General features: G+C 47.4%; 2 protein-coding genes across 2 annotated transcripts; one reads left to right on the forward strand and one right to left on the reverse strand.

Annotated features, from left to right (window-relative positions):
• Positions 1-976: 976 nt before the first annotated feature.
• On the forward strand, positions 977-1,614 carry LOC120895222 (glutathione S-transferase 2). Its single transcript, XM_040298366.1, has one exon. The coding sequence runs from the start codon at positions 985-987 to the stop codon at positions 1,612-1,614; it is 630 nt and encodes a 209-aa protein (XP_040154300.1). The 5' UTR covers positions 977-984.
• A 41-nt stretch (positions 1,615-1,655) lies between these two features.
• LOC120907476 (cadherin-89D) lies at positions 1,656-9,431 on the reverse strand. Its single transcript, XM_040319078.1, has 11 exons — positions 9,359-9,431; positions 8,952-9,268; positions 8,280-8,726; positions 7,953-8,206; positions 7,628-7,760; positions 3,785-7,561; positions 3,347-3,717; positions 3,199-3,267; positions 2,927-3,133; positions 2,061-2,363; positions 1,656-1,974 (listed from the first exon to the last, which is right to left on the reverse strand). Exons 1-11 carry the CDS (start codon positions 9,429-9,431, stop codon positions 1,920-1,922), a joined length of 6,006 nt encoding a protein of 2,001 aa, XP_040175012.1. The 3' UTR covers positions 1,656-1,919.
• Positions 9,432-16,025: the final 6,594 nt, after the last annotated feature.

Here is a 16,025-nt window from a genome sequence, read left to right on the forward strand (position 1 = left end):
CACTGAAATAACACCATTTAGCGAATATAGTTCGCTCGGTTATCGTTATCCGTGTGACGCCCGAATACTGCAAACATGCTGAACTAGCACGGATAAACGAGCCACGACTCTCTTCAAACGTCTTTCCTAACGAGTTTGAAATATTTCAAGCGCTATTTCAAATGAAACGTTTTATTTCAAACACTGTTTTAAAGCGTTACAAGATTTCATTGAATCAGGGACTTTCACAGTTTTAAGTTTACGATTTGCATACCCGTATATTTATAATTTGTTAAGGAAATGAAACATTTTAAAACTAAAATAATTGTGGTTGTTGTTCTTTATTTATTTATTTACAATATGTTCATATTGTATTATTGCACTTTTTCCTTTGTACCATATTGTGGCAAAACAATAACAGTGCTGTTATAATAACGAATTTACCGAACTATGTTCCGTTTATGTCATGCTTCCTTTTTCTAAAATTTAAAACTCATGAAGAAGATCAAGACGCTTGTAAATATTTTTTCAAATAATTTATAGCATATAATTTAGTTTTATCTGAACAAACATGGCTCCATGATTGCAGAAAAAAAGATTATTATTAATTACATTTTGAAACAGGTAAAAGTAGTTGAGATTAATGGGAACACATGTATTTTTGAAGATTTGGTTTGAAACTGACCCAAGTTTAAACTGACAAGGTTGAAAAAAAGGTATGAAAATAAAAACAGTTCATACAACACCTAGCTTCCAATGTGCGCGCATTGTTTGGATTACGCTCAGTGCCTCACATGCGCTTGATAAGACCAATCGCTGTTAACAATTAAAATAAAATAAATTTCACCTCACTGAAAATGACTAATTGTTTTACTTGTTTTGGAGCGCGCAAGGAAAGCGATATTGTAATCTACATTCTGGGCGCCTATAAAATGCCGCACGCGCAATCTTCTCGACGCTAGTCATCCTTCGTTTTTTGCTGCAACTCCTACTGCGATCGTGGCAATGTTGGATTTTTACTATCTTCCCGGGTCGGCACCGTGTCGGGCGGTACAAATGGTGGCAGAAGCAGTTCACGTGAAGCTAAACCTTAAGTATCTCGATCTCATGGCTGGTGCTCATCGATCACCGCAGTTTACCAAGCTTAACCCTCAGCGTACGATCCCCACGCTGGTCGACGGTTCTCTGGTACTGTCCGAGTCGCGTGCAGCACTAATATATCTCTGCGATCAGTATGGCGACGAAGATAACGATTGGTATCCCAGAGACACTATCCAGCGAGCCATCGTCAATCAACGGTTATTTTTCGATGCCTGCGTGCTGTATCCAAGGTTTGCTGATTTTTACCACCCGCAAGTATTTGGCAACGCTGCTCCTGATGGCAGGAAGAGGCTAGCCTTTGAAAAAGCGGTAGAGTTGCTCAACATCTTTCTTAGTGAGCACGAGTTTGTGGCCGGATCGAAGATGACCATAGCTGATATAAGTCTGTTTGCCACGTTAGCTACAGCCTGTACGTTGGGATTCATTCTGCGACCGTACGTCCATGTCGATCGATGGTACGTCGCAATGGTGGCCTCGTGTCCGGGAGCACAGGCGAACGTTTCGGGTGCGAAGGAGTTTTTAACATATAAATAAATCGTTAAATTATCTGCAATAGGTACGACAATAAAACACTCTTTTAAAATGTAGCCGATGAAGCGTACGCCTACAGATTTATTTACACAGTCGGTCGCATCCCCTGTAATGGGAGCCGGTTCAATGACTCATCAATTGCGATGTTGCGGTTGTGGTACACAGTTCACTAGAGCCTAACTTAAAAACGAATCAACAATCATACAATTTGCCTATCGACTTCAGTCTGCACCGCTATACTCCTCTGGATCTCCCTTATGTCTAAACTGTACAGTGTAGTAGGTCCTCCCTGGAGGGTTCCCCGATTGTCATAGGCTCGTGTTTGACGTCAGTGAGTCCTTCAGTGAGTCCTCGTAGCTATCACTAAACAGGTCAAAAGCAAAAAAAAAAAGAATAGATTTATCGGGGAGTACTAAAAGCGATGCAAAGGACTTGACATCCTGTCTTACCTATTATTTCCTTCGTTACTGTGCTCTGGGACCGCTTCTGTACTGATGTTGGTGACAAACTGTCGGTGGAAGTTGGGATGGAAGATCGAACTCTTCAGGTCGGACCGATTGATTACAGGCTGTATGTCGGCACCGGTGATGGGTCGTGTACTGCCCGTGGTGTTGTTATTGCTGCCGAGCCCGAGCCGTGACACTGTGCCGCGCACACGGACGTCCTCGGCGGACGTATTGCTGCTACCTCCTCCTACTCCTGCTCCGCCAGCTCCACCACCAGATCCAACACCATTCGGCAGCGGTATTAGGCTGTTTGAGGGATGCGTGGATGGGTAGGATCGAAAGCGAACGGATTTTAAACGGAAAACGTGGAGGGGAATCATTAGTCTCAGACCGATGGCGATTATCGCGAGCAATTTGAAAAAAAAGCATGGCAGTATTTACAAAACGAGAAAATAGGAATTTGATTGCACACCTTTCATGGGTGGGCAAGAGATAGTGTAATCATGCTGGAGGGAGAATGTTCGGATGGACAACAACAATAACAAGAAATACAGCTTCGTCCGTGAGTGAATAAGTGAGAGAGGAACCAAATTAGCTTGTCTGCTTCTGCGGCACAGGTTAAGAGTTCTGACCATGATTACGAGGATGATTTGTGTTAGTATTCTTACACCGGTTAAATGTAATACCGAGGGGCGATGGCGATGATGGGAGAGTGTGATCACAATGCTTCAATGACACTGTAGGTGATACATTTCAATAGCGTGTGTATCTGTTGATGAGAGGAGGTGTGCGACGTGTTGGAAATGAACGTGCAAAATGAGTGGTGCAATGAGATGACATCGTTAAGGGCACATGGTGTTGATACCTACCGCCTATAACGGGCGCACGCAATACAGAGAGCCGTGGCAGTTCCTCCGGCAAAAATCAGCCCTCCAATAACCACTGTGGCCAGCTCGATGCCTTTCATGCCGCCTGCATCGAAGGAGTGCGGTTCGATCGAATTTACCGCCAGCTCGGTGAGCTCGATGATGGGCAGGTTCGGTTTCAGGTTTGACATGTCTAGCCGCGAAAGTGACCTATAGAATGATATGCCAGGTACTGAAAAATGTTTGATTCTGAAGAAGGGTTGGGATTGAATTACCTTTGCAGTTCGGTCATCTCTACTAGCCCGTTCGTTTTCCGATCGATCGCGTATAAGTATAGGTTTGTACTGCAAGTAAGCGTAATAAGAAGACGACGTGATTAGAATCTCAATGAAGATGTAGCTCATAGCCGAATGTCACACTCACGCATCATCCACTTTTGTGTTTGTTTCAAGTGCTCGTATTCGAATATCGTAACCGGTGGCGGTGCTCAAGCTGGACGAAATCATGCCCAGCTGCTTCTCAATGTCTACCGGGAGCCCGGCTAGGATCAGGCATACTTCCTGGTGTGCATGCAGCACGTAAACGAACACGTTGGCTATGGTGGACTTGCCATCGTCCGCGCCTTCTCGGTCCGTTGCCTTCACATCGAATCCAAACACCTTCTCCTTGAACGATGCCAGCGAGTTAAGCAGCCGTATCTGTCCTGTGAGCGAGTCTATCGCAAATAGACGCGCTGGTTCGTTGAGGAGTGAGTAACGCACCTCACCGTTGCTGCCGGCATCGTCATCCGTAGCCTATAATGACCAAGAAATTCATAATTTTTGCAATCTCATTTACATGCTGCATAGAACATCAACTCACCTCCACCTTCATGACCGCGTAACCGTAATTAGCTGTATCTGGCACAACAGAGATGATTGGTCCATAATTATCGCGAAACACGGGGGCATTGTCATTCACATCCACCACCTTGATCATTATCTCCACTTCGTTGTCAAACAACCGGTGGCTTTTCCGCTTAACAGGATTCTCCAACGCGTAGAGGACGCTGGGAATATTGCGTGTTTCTCGCTTGATCTTCTGCACCCGAATTCGAACGTCGTACGAGTCACGCTCCTCCCGATCCAGTGGTCGTAGCAGCCAAAGGGAACCATTTCGTTCATCAATCCGAAACTGATCGTCGAACGTGTCGCCCACAATTTCCCACCGGAATGGATCGTTGGCGTAACGCTTGGAGAGCGTGACGTTGAGCACGATCCGCGGGGCGGGGTCGTTTTCACGCAGCTCGATCTCGTAGTACTTGTACGGAAATAGGGGTGGCCTTTCTTCCACCGGATGCTGTTGAAGTGTGTCGCCCTGTAGATTCACAATGAGCAACGCCATGCTTGAGCGCGGTGGAGTTCCAAAATCCGATGCCACGACGGTAACGTTCAAATGTTCGTAGGTTTTTCTCGTTCCAGCCTCGCTCGGTGTAAATTTGGAAGCTGTCGTAACGACACCATCCTTTGGGTCGATACTGAACTGCAGAACATCGCTCTGGCCGGTAAGCGAGTAGATCACCAGTCCATTTCCATTCTCTCGGAAGTCGCTGTCCCTTGCCATGACCTGTTTGACGAACGTTCCCACCTTAGCATTTACATCCAGATACGCCACATAGACGGGCAGTCGTTTGATGTTGTTACGATCGCTTCTCAGATCATCGTAGGCGGTGAACTCCGGGTTATTATCATTGCGATCCATCACGATCACCTCTACGTCTACCATGGCCGAAAGCTTGAGATCGAAATTGTTATCGGTTGCGAGTACTCGAAACCGATACGATGCGATCATTTCGCGATCGATCTCTCCGCTAACTCGAATCGTACCGTCCAGTGGAGAGATCGAGAATGGTATCTTCTGGTCACCATCGGTTATCAGCATGTACGTCACATTACCGTTCATTCCGGTATCCTCATCGTTGGCCCGTACCTGGCCGATCTTTTTGCCCGTAATTGGGTACGATCCTTCGTCGACGTTAAACGTGTACCACTGTTTCTCGAACGCGGGTGCATTATCGTTCACGTCATACACCCGGAACTGTACCTGAAGCATGTCCGATAGGCCACCAACGTCCTTGGCTGTGATGTTTAGCTTAACATCAGTTTCCGGGGGCAAACGGTTCGCCACGCGTAACTCTCCATTGTTCCGATCGATCCTAAAGTAGCTAACTCGCTCACCACTGTTAAGCTCAGTCTGGCCAACGACCTCATAGAAGACCTTGGAGTTCTTCTCAAAATCATCATCGTTTGCCGTCAGCTTGAAGATTACCTTTCCCACCTCGACGTTTTCGGGCAGAGCAAACTTAAGCTGCGATTTCTTGGCAACGGCACGCGTATTGCGACCACGTTGCCGAACCTTCTGCTTGTAGAGTTTCCGACGCATTGTGAGATGTTCGCGATCGGCAGTACGATTGACCATAACCGACTGGCTATCGTACAGCCGCGGCATTCCGACGTAAGGTGCCGATTGGACCATCTCGAACAAACTATCCACACCGTACGAAACACGGCTGTTCATCTCCATGAGCCCCGCGTCCAAGAACTCGGGCAACACCTCCGTCTCAATCTCGTCCAGATACATAAGCTCCAGATCGCTTGTGTTTTCGATCATCTCGCAGCGGCTCTTGCGGAAGATAGCTATGCGCTCAAAGACCGGTGCACAATCATTCACGTCCAGTATAAGTATTTTGAGCTCAACCTCTGACATCAGGTTATCCCGATCGGTAGCCATCATCTTCAGTGTCAGACTTTCAATCTCCTCCCGATCGAGTTTGTTCGGGCCCATGAACAATATGTTATAGTGCGGGGTACTGGCATTCCCGGGCTCCAACTGTTTGTTTGGACGATAGTCTGGGCGCAGTCGAGATTCGCCCGGATCGATATTAGCTATCTGCAGATTGCGGAATATGTGTGCCACCGTTTTGTTATAGTTTGAAAGCGTCGAGTTAGAGAACTGAGCTACAAACGAGTTTGACTCTCCGGACAGCAGCAGCTCATATTCACTGTTTGGACCTGCCGCATCCATGTCCGAGATGATGATCGGATTGTTCAACACGATCTCAGTACCGATGGGGGAGTTTTCCGCTATCACACCCAAGAAAAAGGGCTGATTGAATGTGGGCGGATTGTCGTTCTCGTCTTCTACCACGATCACCACCTGATAGATACCGGCAAACGTGCGTTGTTTGTAAAAGTACTCGGCAATAATAGTCACTCGTATGACATCCTGCTTCTCTCGGTCCAACCCTTTGATCGTCATAAGCTTGCCATCGTTTGTGAGCCGTACTGTATCTGCCACATCATAGCTATTGACAAGCGAGTACTGGACTCCACTCGTTGGATTGCGAGAATTTCTCGCCTTTCGTGTGCCGTTCCCAGTCGAGCTGAATACGGCATCAAACGCCACGAGCGGGTACAGTCGGATGAAGTTGGACTGTCTAGAAACGTCGCGTGAAAATCTTCGTGCGTAGCGTGTTCGGTTCTTTCCTCCATTCAGCTGAAACACTTGCCTATCGGCACGGTTCTTGTCGCCTCGAACCGATATCAGCGGTGGCAGTCCCTTTTCGTCTGCATCACATTGCTCCTGGAAGTCCTGGAATTTGAGCTGTCCGATCATTGTATTCGGTTTATTTTCCTTCACGCGGAACTCGATCGGTGTTGCGTTGGTGCCCCGAAGCAACATAAAATTGTGTTTTATCACATGTATCGTAACGTTCGTGACGATGATCTTCTCCAGACTGTTGTAGGCTTCGGGCGTCAGCTGTTCCACATTTTTGCCGGCAGAATCGGGCAAGTACGATACTACGGTTTCAAACTCATAACATCGTCGATCAAACTTCTCCATCGACTCAATCACGGTCACTATGCCGGACCGCTCTTCGATCGCGAACGGTACCCCCTCAGGGTATGAGTGGAGCAGATCGAAGAATATCTCCTCGTCCGACACCATGTCGAAGGTGGTCCGAATCTGTCCGACGGAAGAGCCGATGGCAGCATCGGCACCGACCCAAAACTCGTACGGTGCGCCAATAAATTCGATGTCCTCAATAGATTGACAAACGATATCGATCGTAACGAGTGCCACGTTGAACCGCGACTCTGAGGGATTCTGCGGTTGATCGCGAGCCTCGACGAAGAAAGCTATCTTGCCGTACGTTAGTGCTTCCGACACGCGTATGTCACCCGTATCCGGATCGAGCAGGAATGGAATTACAAGGTTCGGGCGCACATTTTTGATGCTGTATTGGATTTTGCCGTTGCCGAGATCGTCCGGATCGAGCGCTCGTATTTGCCCCACTTTCGAGCCGATCGAGGCATTGCAGTGCGTCTTAAACTCATACAGCGTACCCTGCTCGAACTCCGGTGTATTGTCATTCGTGTCTAGCAGTGTGATCTCCACCTGCACCTTACCATAGTTGCGACTGCGATCGTACTGCTCAACCCGCTCGACGGCATGCACGTTCATCTTGAGCGAACTGCGCTGCTCCTTGTCCAGGAAGGTTTCGTCACGAACCACTATCCAGCCAGAACCGTGATCAATCATGAAGGCCCCTTTGGGTTCCTCGTCCATGAGGTAGTAGTAAAACTCCGCATTCTCTCCCTAAAAAGTCAGAACTTATCACTTTCCAAATCCAACGAGAGAACACACTTTTTGACAACGACATACCTGATCCCGATCAATAGCATTCACCTGCAGAATGCTAAACCCTTTCGGAAGGTTCTCGATGATGGAGATGTTGTACAGATCTACCTCGAACTCAGGAACATTGTCGTTCAGGTCGATTACTTCTATGTCCACCCTGGAAACAAGTGTATAAAAATTGAGCATGGAATCAGACATCTCCTTGCAGTTATGTAAGACGCATGGGAGTCACACATGACACACACAAACATGCTATCGAGTCTATTGTCCATTATAATCTAGTCGCGTCGGGTGAAAGTGCAATTTAACTGTATCATATTCAGTCTCCGCTGTCCCCGTCCCTGCTTACCTAGCAAAAGCACTCTTGGTCGGATCATTGATCTGCTGTGCCTCGATTTGCAGCGTAAACGTGTTGTCTGGCAGGCTCTCGCTATCCAGGTCGATCTCCTTCTGCAGAAATAGTACACCCGTTTCCGGTGATATCCAGAACAGCTGGCGCTCGTTGCCCGCAACTATCCCATAGACGAGCGTTTCGTTTAGCGAGTCCTGATCGAACGCCATGATCGGTGGCTCGATATACAGTGGGATGTGAATCGGTTTACCCTGTCAAATGGCGGTTGCGTAAATAATAATACAATATTGGGTGCATTTGGCCTGAACGAGACAAGCAGCTTACCGTCAGCGGAAAGGATTCTTTGATGCGCGTCCGGTATTGTGCTCGGGTGAAGATTGGCGGCAGGTCGTCAACGTCTCGCAGGTTCACCCGGATGGTGGCGTTGGCGGTGCGGGGTGGATTGCCCCGATCGCTCGCCACGATCTGGACGCTCATCGAGCGCCAGCCGGCATCGTAGTCGAGGGCCCGCTGCAGTACGAGCGACGGCCGCTGGGAACCTTCCAGGCGAAACGGAAAGTCGCCGCTCTTCATGTGCTTCGCGGCCAGCGCATACTCGAGGTCGGAATTCGGCGTGTTTGGCTTATCACGATCAATTGCCTTAATTCTATTAAACACCACCGTCTCAATTGGCGTTGATTCGTCGAGCGTTACCACGTACGGTAGATTGATAAATTCGGGATCATTATCGTTAATATCTTCAATGTAAACAGTAATTGTAAAAAATGACGACTGTTGGGCGCGAGAGGGTTGAGTGGTGCGGTGCGGTACGGGCCGTTTGTGTACCGTTCCGGTCGCGAGTTCCAGGTTTTCGTGCCGCGCGGTACCATTTGTCCGTTGTCCGGGCGTGACAGCACACATTACATAAATATAAGATAAAACAAAAACGGTAATGCAACATAAGTCAATGGAACTCATCACGTGATTCCCTGTCATGGGAAACCGAACGATCCTTACGTTGTCCTGTTTTGCGCTGGTGGCTGATGTTCCGCTGCAGAACACGCTGAACTTGAGGATGCTCTGCGGATCGTCAGAATCGACCAGCCCGTCCAGGCTGCGATTGAGAATGACGCTCACGACCGTGCTGTTGATCTCTTTCAGCTTGAAGTACTCGTAATCGCTCGAGTTCTCGGTGCGCGGGATCAGGATCGAGTTGCGCGGATACGCGTAAAGTGAAACGATCTCACCGCCGACGGGGAAGTCTTCCTTCAGCCGCAGAAACTGAACGCCGTCGGATTTGGTGCGCAGATTACTTTTCGAGTACAGTTTGCAGGCTGGAACGGGATGGAGGAAATAATTTATTACACTCAAATTAGTCTCGTTGCGGGTTGATTTCTTTGCGCGTCAAACAATGCGCGTCTAACAAACTACACCACTGGCTGGTGGTACTGGGGTAACCGGTTCTAGCTGGTGGGACCTATCGGAACCGGTCAACATAGCCATCAACACAAAAAGGGCCCTCCCCATTTAACGGGGTGAAATATGTTAATTTAATTGGTGAACTAGTCGTTGTGGCTCTCACCTAAAATGTCTTGACAGTTGAAAGCCGGTCAAATCCTGTCCCGTTTGGGTAGTTCGGATATTTCGCTTCTCCTAATCAGGCGCTGTACCACTACTGTTCGGTGTGGGGCTTTTATAGCACTTGCTCATTCTCCCGGAGCACGGTACGGAGAAACGAGCAAACGGCCAATCGATGTCTCAATTCGATCGGAATGTTTCTCGATCTGGTTTGTTCGCACGTTGGCTACAGTGTGGCATAAATTAATATTAATTAAGCCGAAACCCATTCATCAACCTTCACCAGCACCAAACCAACAGATTAGTGGGTAAGAATAAAGAGCGATAAAATGGGCAACAAACACTGAAAGGGTCCAATATTCTAATCACCTGTTGGTCATTATCGTCATCTGACAGCTTCTCAAAAACGAAATTCCCCCCTGTGTGTCTCGGTGTTTGCATTTCTGTCCCGGTGTTCTAGACAATAGATCCAGCCCGTAGTGGTTCAATGATGGAACATTAGCATGTTCACGACCTAACGAGCTAGTGGTTAGATTTGTCTCTCACATTTCACAACCACACAATTCCCTCGACGCTCAACGCAAAACAAAAGTGAAACAATGTACAGCGTTAGGGAGGCGCATAAAACCGTCGCACCACCTTCTAAGTATCGTCACTTTCTAAGTCAAACAATTGTTGCTCACAAAACGGCTGACTAAACACACACATACACACTCCTAGTCACCTGTTCCACCCTTTCGTTGGCCACTTTATTGGGTGGGAACATAAAGACTGGAGAAAATGAAAAGCAAAACTGTGAACCACAAAACAATAAGCGCGGGGCAGGAAAATGGGGCGTGCGTTGCCCTCACCCTCGCGGATGCTTTTCAAATTCAACTCGAAGATAAATTAATCCCGGACCAGGGCGCGCGTGATGCTGCGGCCGGTGCTCGAGACGCTTGTCATTTGGTGCAGGCTTGTCCCGTCGCCATTACGATTAGCAAGTTGATTAGAGACAAAGGCACGGGTGGTAACTGTGCCCGGCAGTCGTTCACTTTCTACAGCGCTTTGCTGACGAGAGCTGAAATCGGGATGCTGGTTTAGTGGCGCTCTTGGGCACTTGCGAGCTTCATCTCTTCAGAATGATCCATTAATCTGATTATCTTGCCGACAGAACTCATTCGTCGGCGACTCAACTTTATGTTTTGCTAGAGAACTGTTGGTCGGGAATTTTCATAGAACCAGCAGAAAGGATCAATTCTCGCCACCCCGTCAAAACCCGGTTTATCTGAGCAGCCGGCGTCTTACCAATTCCTCAAGTCAACTCATCACGGACCCATTAATTCGTTATCTGCCCCTGCAGCCGGGGCCTGCCTTCCAATAGCTGTAGCACTAAACAAGTTTTTCCACCCAAATCCGGATCCCGCTTTGATGCTTTCATCCCGCAAGCAACAGCAACCAAAAACCTCGAAAGCGAGTAGATTATGGAATCCTGTAAATCTCGGCGCTTCATCCCAATCTTCAGCGCCCGCGTACGGAAAATAAAACACACCGCACCAGGGAGGCTAAAATATTATGCAAATTAGCTCACCGAAAGTGAGGCTCCGCGGTTCGTTTGCTCGCTTCGATCCAAATTAGCACATGAAAGTGAAGCTCCCAACGCTTCTGCTTTTCCAGCATTAGCAAACAATGATCAATTGGTTGTGCATGGGTGGAAAAACTGGGACTTTGCGCGCGTCACTGCGCGACTGATGAGAGCCCGACCGCTGGCCGACCTGGGGCGAGGAAACATGTGGCAGGGCAAAGACAAAACTTTCGTCAACCTCGGTCGAGAGTGCGCGTCGAGAGTGCCGTCGTCATTACTGTTGTTGATGATGAAATCACATCGCCGGTGCAGTGCCAGGTTGTTCCAAGAAGGTCCAAAACCCCATTACTTGACTGTACGATGAGTGGCTGCTCTGCCCCGACGCATGCCAACCGCATTTTCCAGCCCATCGAGCATGAAAACGGGGTACAAACGAGAGTGAGGAAAACAGCATATCGCTACATATGTATGCTCGCTTCACAGTAGTCGTTCTCACGGGACTCACGGGTGGGACGAGGAGTCGAGGTGTACTTCACACGCACGGAAGGCAGGTGCAGGTGATTTCCATCGCTGCAAGCAATTCATTAGCGTCTGGATGGTTGGTTAGGCGCAGCCCAGAAAAAGTCCACGTAAAGCACAGGTGAGCTGCTGCACTTTTCTGCGTTCCGTTTGTGCCATTTCATGCGGGGAATGATGTGTACGCAAAGGCCGCGCGTACTTCGCTCAACAGAATGCAGATCGCTTCCCTCGTGGAAAGTGAAAAAACTGACTGTATGCGTCATGCCGGAAAAACGGCGGGTACGATTGGGTTTAAGAGAAAACTTTCGTCCAATGTCAAAAGTGGAAGGATGGTGTGGCGCGGAGCAGGAAAACTGACTGTTATTGTTCTCAGCCGGCAGGCTGGCGTTATCTTCATTTGGCCCAAAAGTGGGAAGGGAAAGGATAGGAAATTAGAGGGCGATGATCGGTGGGAAGCTTTTTCGCCCGATTCCGTACACCAAAGGCCAGAGGCTTGGTTTGGTGATATTTTGCGTCACTCCCCATGGGAGACACACAAATACAGACACACACACACACACATTCACTCCCGTTGGCGCGAAATGAAAGGAAAATCTTCTCGATGGAAAATTATGAATATTTATGAATTATTGTGTGAAGCTGTCGGTGGTTGGTGGTTTGCTTGAGTCCTACTCTTTGAGCGTGCCGAACGGGGAGCGGCGGTGGTGAAGCTGAATGGCAAAGAGTTGGTGGCCGCCGTTTGTGGGCTCCCACTGCTGTCGGCGATAATGAGGCGAAGCTGACGCGTAGCGGGTTGAAACGCTGACGAAGCTTTTCCGCGACGTCAAACTAAATCACAAACAGAAACGCGCCTGCCTGGGAGGAAGGATCGCTCCGGTGGGGGTAAAGTTTTCTCTTTTTAACGCACTTTTTCCTAGTCTCGGTAGGCTTTGGGTGCACAATAAAGATGCACGAGAAAGGAAAAGGCCTTTTGTCGGCTGGAGTGCCAAAGGTACCTGATGGGTATAGGTTAACCTGGCTACCCGGGACGCAACAGAAGTTGTGCTCGGTTACTAGCAGTGACAGGGAGAGTAATATTTGCCAACAGCGTGAAGAGCAATCAAACGCACGGGGGAATATAATAGGAGAAATGGGGTCCTTGGCTATATTGGCTTTTCATGCCAATTGTTCTTCTTAGGGCGAAAAATACGTTGTAAAGGAAATTATCGATGCACATGTAGGACAGGATTTATATTATTTTGTACAGATTTATAAGGGGACGGTCCCGTGGTACAGTAATCAATTCGCACGACTTAACAACATGCCCGTCGTGGGTTCAAGGCTAGAATGGATTATCCCTCCGTAGCAAGGACTGACTTTCCGACTGGGTGGTGCTGAATAAGTCTCGAAAGCAACCTTAAATAGGGTTGAATTGTGACACAAAAAATTTAAAAATGACATTTAAGTTGTTTTGTCAGTTCCAATTTCTTTAATATTTTTTTGGTAGTTGAAATTTAATGGAACATGAATTTTGCTTTTAACGCAGAACAAAAGTGAGAATTCGTAATGAGTTATCGTTTTGTCTTTCCTCCTCGTCTTATCTTTCCTCATTATACCTAATATGGATGTGAGCTGGTTGATTTTATCGTTTAAGTTACCTCAGAGGCATTTGGAGGAGCTTCAATGCTTGCACGGATTTCGGAAACCCAACATGAAGAGAGCTTGGGAAAAATCATATTATTTAATTGCAAACGCCGTTACCCTGTATGCTTTGGATTGGACGTAGAGCTACAAGATCACCATAAACAACGGTGAAACATGTACATTGGAAAGAAATTATGACCGCTGATTCATATATCAGCATTTTATGAGGACTTCGGGAGGTTTTTGTTCATAATGGTCTTGAAGATTTTCGGCTTCAAGACGGACGACAATGTCCAGAAATAACTCCGTCAATTTGAATGCCCAGATCAAGTAATTTGAGCATGGAAAGAAGTGATTTTTATATATTTTTCTCAGATATATGACATATTTTTCTCAGTAGAATCGCCTTTATTTGGCATGAAACAGAAAATTCTAGAGATAATGGACCAATAAATGCGCCATCAAGTAAAGAGTCAAAGAAGCGTCATGTGGATAGCTGATAGCCGCTTTTTTAAGTTGGCGTGATATATAACAACAAAACAGATTAGCTATCCATAGACACATGAAGGCACATTGGGCGTACTGTACCTCAAGTCATATCAAACGGGTGACGAGCTAATCATTTCATCCGAAGCAAATATGTGTCATCATATGTATAAATACGAGTGTCATCAACGCCTTTTTCTTCATTGTACTGATTATTAAGCGCGGATTGCTTAAAGGCACTGATTAGAGAACGTGTTGTACGACAGTGAAAAACTCCGATGAACCTGCTAGGGCCACCCAAACGTATACGCACCCTCCCCGTTTTCCACTGCCCACTAAACTAGATTGTTGACCTGCATCCTCACATCCAGTGGGCACTGCGCAACAGGTGGCAATTAATGGTAACCCATTAGTCCGTTCACACTTCCTTCCGTTCCTGCTCCAACATATTGAGCATCTTTCCTCAGCACCGGAGCAGTCTGGATGCGCGGCTGCATGCTCGACGATCGATCAAAGACTTTAATAGTCCGACTGCGTCACCGCACAGCCCTTGCGGCCCAGTTATTACGCTACGGCAAGGTAATCAATCAAAATTCTTCATCCCGGGAAGAGAGCTAAAAAAGCACACACACGCACACATTACTACAGACGATAATGTAACAGAAGCGTTTAACGTACGGTCTTGCCGTGCCGTGTTCCTGTTTATTGTTTAATTTCTCTCCCGCCCGGAATCCCCGAAACGTCCGAAATGGGGAGCATTTTCCGCTGGGAAGAGTTTCCATTTTTTGGGCAATTTTCGATGTAAAGCACAAAAAATAAGACGAAAACAGAGCACTGCCCAGGGCGCGCAGTACACAGTGTGTTTGTGTGTGTTTGTGCGTATATGTACGGCACTGGTGTGACCCAGTTGTGGAAGGCACGTTGCACGGTGTAAAACAAAGCGCGCCCGGGTGCCGCACGCGCGTAAGGTTGGAAATAATCAAATTTAATCGTGCCAAGGAACCGCGTGCTCGTACTTGCCAAGCATCAAGCAACATGTGCTCGATTTGAGCCCGGAGTAGGTTTGGCGCTTTCACAAACAGAAAAAGGTTGCCGCCAACGGGGGGAGGGCATTTGTTATGTCCAACAGCACTGAAGGAAATAATTTTCAAACGCATATTTGTGGGTAGCTTTCTTCCCCAAAAGCTAACCTTGATGAAGCTGGTAATTGCAATTTGCGATAACGATTGAATATTTTTTCCGCTGATAGTGGTAAACGTCCTTACATGTGTACTGGTTAAGTAAGCACCAAATAAAACGAACGAGAAAAATAGAGAGAGAGAGAGAGAGAGAGAGAGAGAGAGAAAAGAGAGAAAAAGAGAGAAACAGCAATGCAAAAACAAAGCTTTCGGTTATATAAATCCCTCTTCATCTCCCGAACAATGCGTGCACAATGGTTCTGCACCTACGCGTAAAGGTTGGTCTTTCCTTTTGAGCAAATATGCAAATTTGTCGACTGTTACGGAGTGCCTTTTTAAAAAGGCAAAACATTGCTTCAAGCGCAGAAAAGGCAACTCTTGGTGATTGAAAGATTGCACGGTAGCCGTATCGTAGAAAGAAAAACACTTTTCTTCTCACTTTCCTCCAATGTTTCTCGACCGCTCGAAGCGATTGTGCGTACGTTTCATATTAAGATTAAATGCCGATAAACCTCCAACCGCGAGTGCAGAAGGAAGGAAGTTAAATAACATAGCGCATACACACACGCGCTGGAATGTGCTCAAAGCCGAAAGAAACGGTCTTAGGTAGAGGTGGCCAAATTTGAGAAGAACAAGACGGAGACGGAAGCATTACCCTCAGTGCTTACCACGCTCTATTAATAAACCCCCTGTGCCGTCCGACGGGTTCTTTGCTAAACTAAACGGCGGATTAGGGTAACAGAGTTGCAGCTTGAACAAAACGATCCCCTGCAGACTCTTCTCCAGTTGGACGAAACAAAAAAACACAAACACACACACACTCCACCACCACCACCAGCAGTCTTTATTACCAATGGCGATGGTTAAGAAACCCTTCGAGAGAAACACATCGAGAGGAGCGAAAGAACAATATTTGCCCAATCCGTAAATGGGCAGCGAAGAGCGTCATGAAAGAAAAAAAAAGTGAAATGAAGAACAGCATGCAGTCGTGGAAAACCGACGGGGCGGGAAAAAACAATACACCAAAAACTTACCCACATGCACCCAGCGCACAGCTGACTAAACTTTGCGTAGACAAATAACTCAAAAACGCAACCCATCTTGGCGGTTGCGCGCGCTCTACGCCACGGAACGCTACGAACA

This window comes from Anopheles arabiensis, chromosome 2 (genome assembly GCF_016920715.1).
Source record: "Anopheles arabiensis isolate DONGOLA chromosome 2, AaraD3, whole genome shotgun sequence".
In the NCBI taxonomy this organism is placed as follows: domain Eukaryota; kingdom Metazoa; phylum Arthropoda; class Insecta; order Diptera; family Culicidae; genus Anopheles; species Anopheles arabiensis.

Excerpts from the sequence above, each read along its gene's own strand:
- LOC120895222 (XM_040298366.1), top strand. The coding sequence starts at position 985 with ATGTTGGATTTTTACTATCTTCCCGGGTCGGCACCGTGTCGGGCGGTA.
- LOC120907476 (XM_040319078.1), bottom strand. The coding sequence starts at position 9,431 with ATGTTGACCGGTTCCGATAGGTCCCACCAGCTAGAACCGGTTACCCCA. Across the intron at positions 9,269-9,358 it reads ACCAGCCAGTGGTGTAGTTT|CCTGCAAACTGTACTCGAAA; the intron begins GTTAGACGCGCA and ends ATCCCGTTCCAG. Across the intron at positions 7,761-7,952 it reads ACCAAGAGTGCTTTTGCTAG|GGTGGACATAGAAGTAATCG; the intron begins GTAAGCAGGGAC and ends ACTTGTTTCCAG.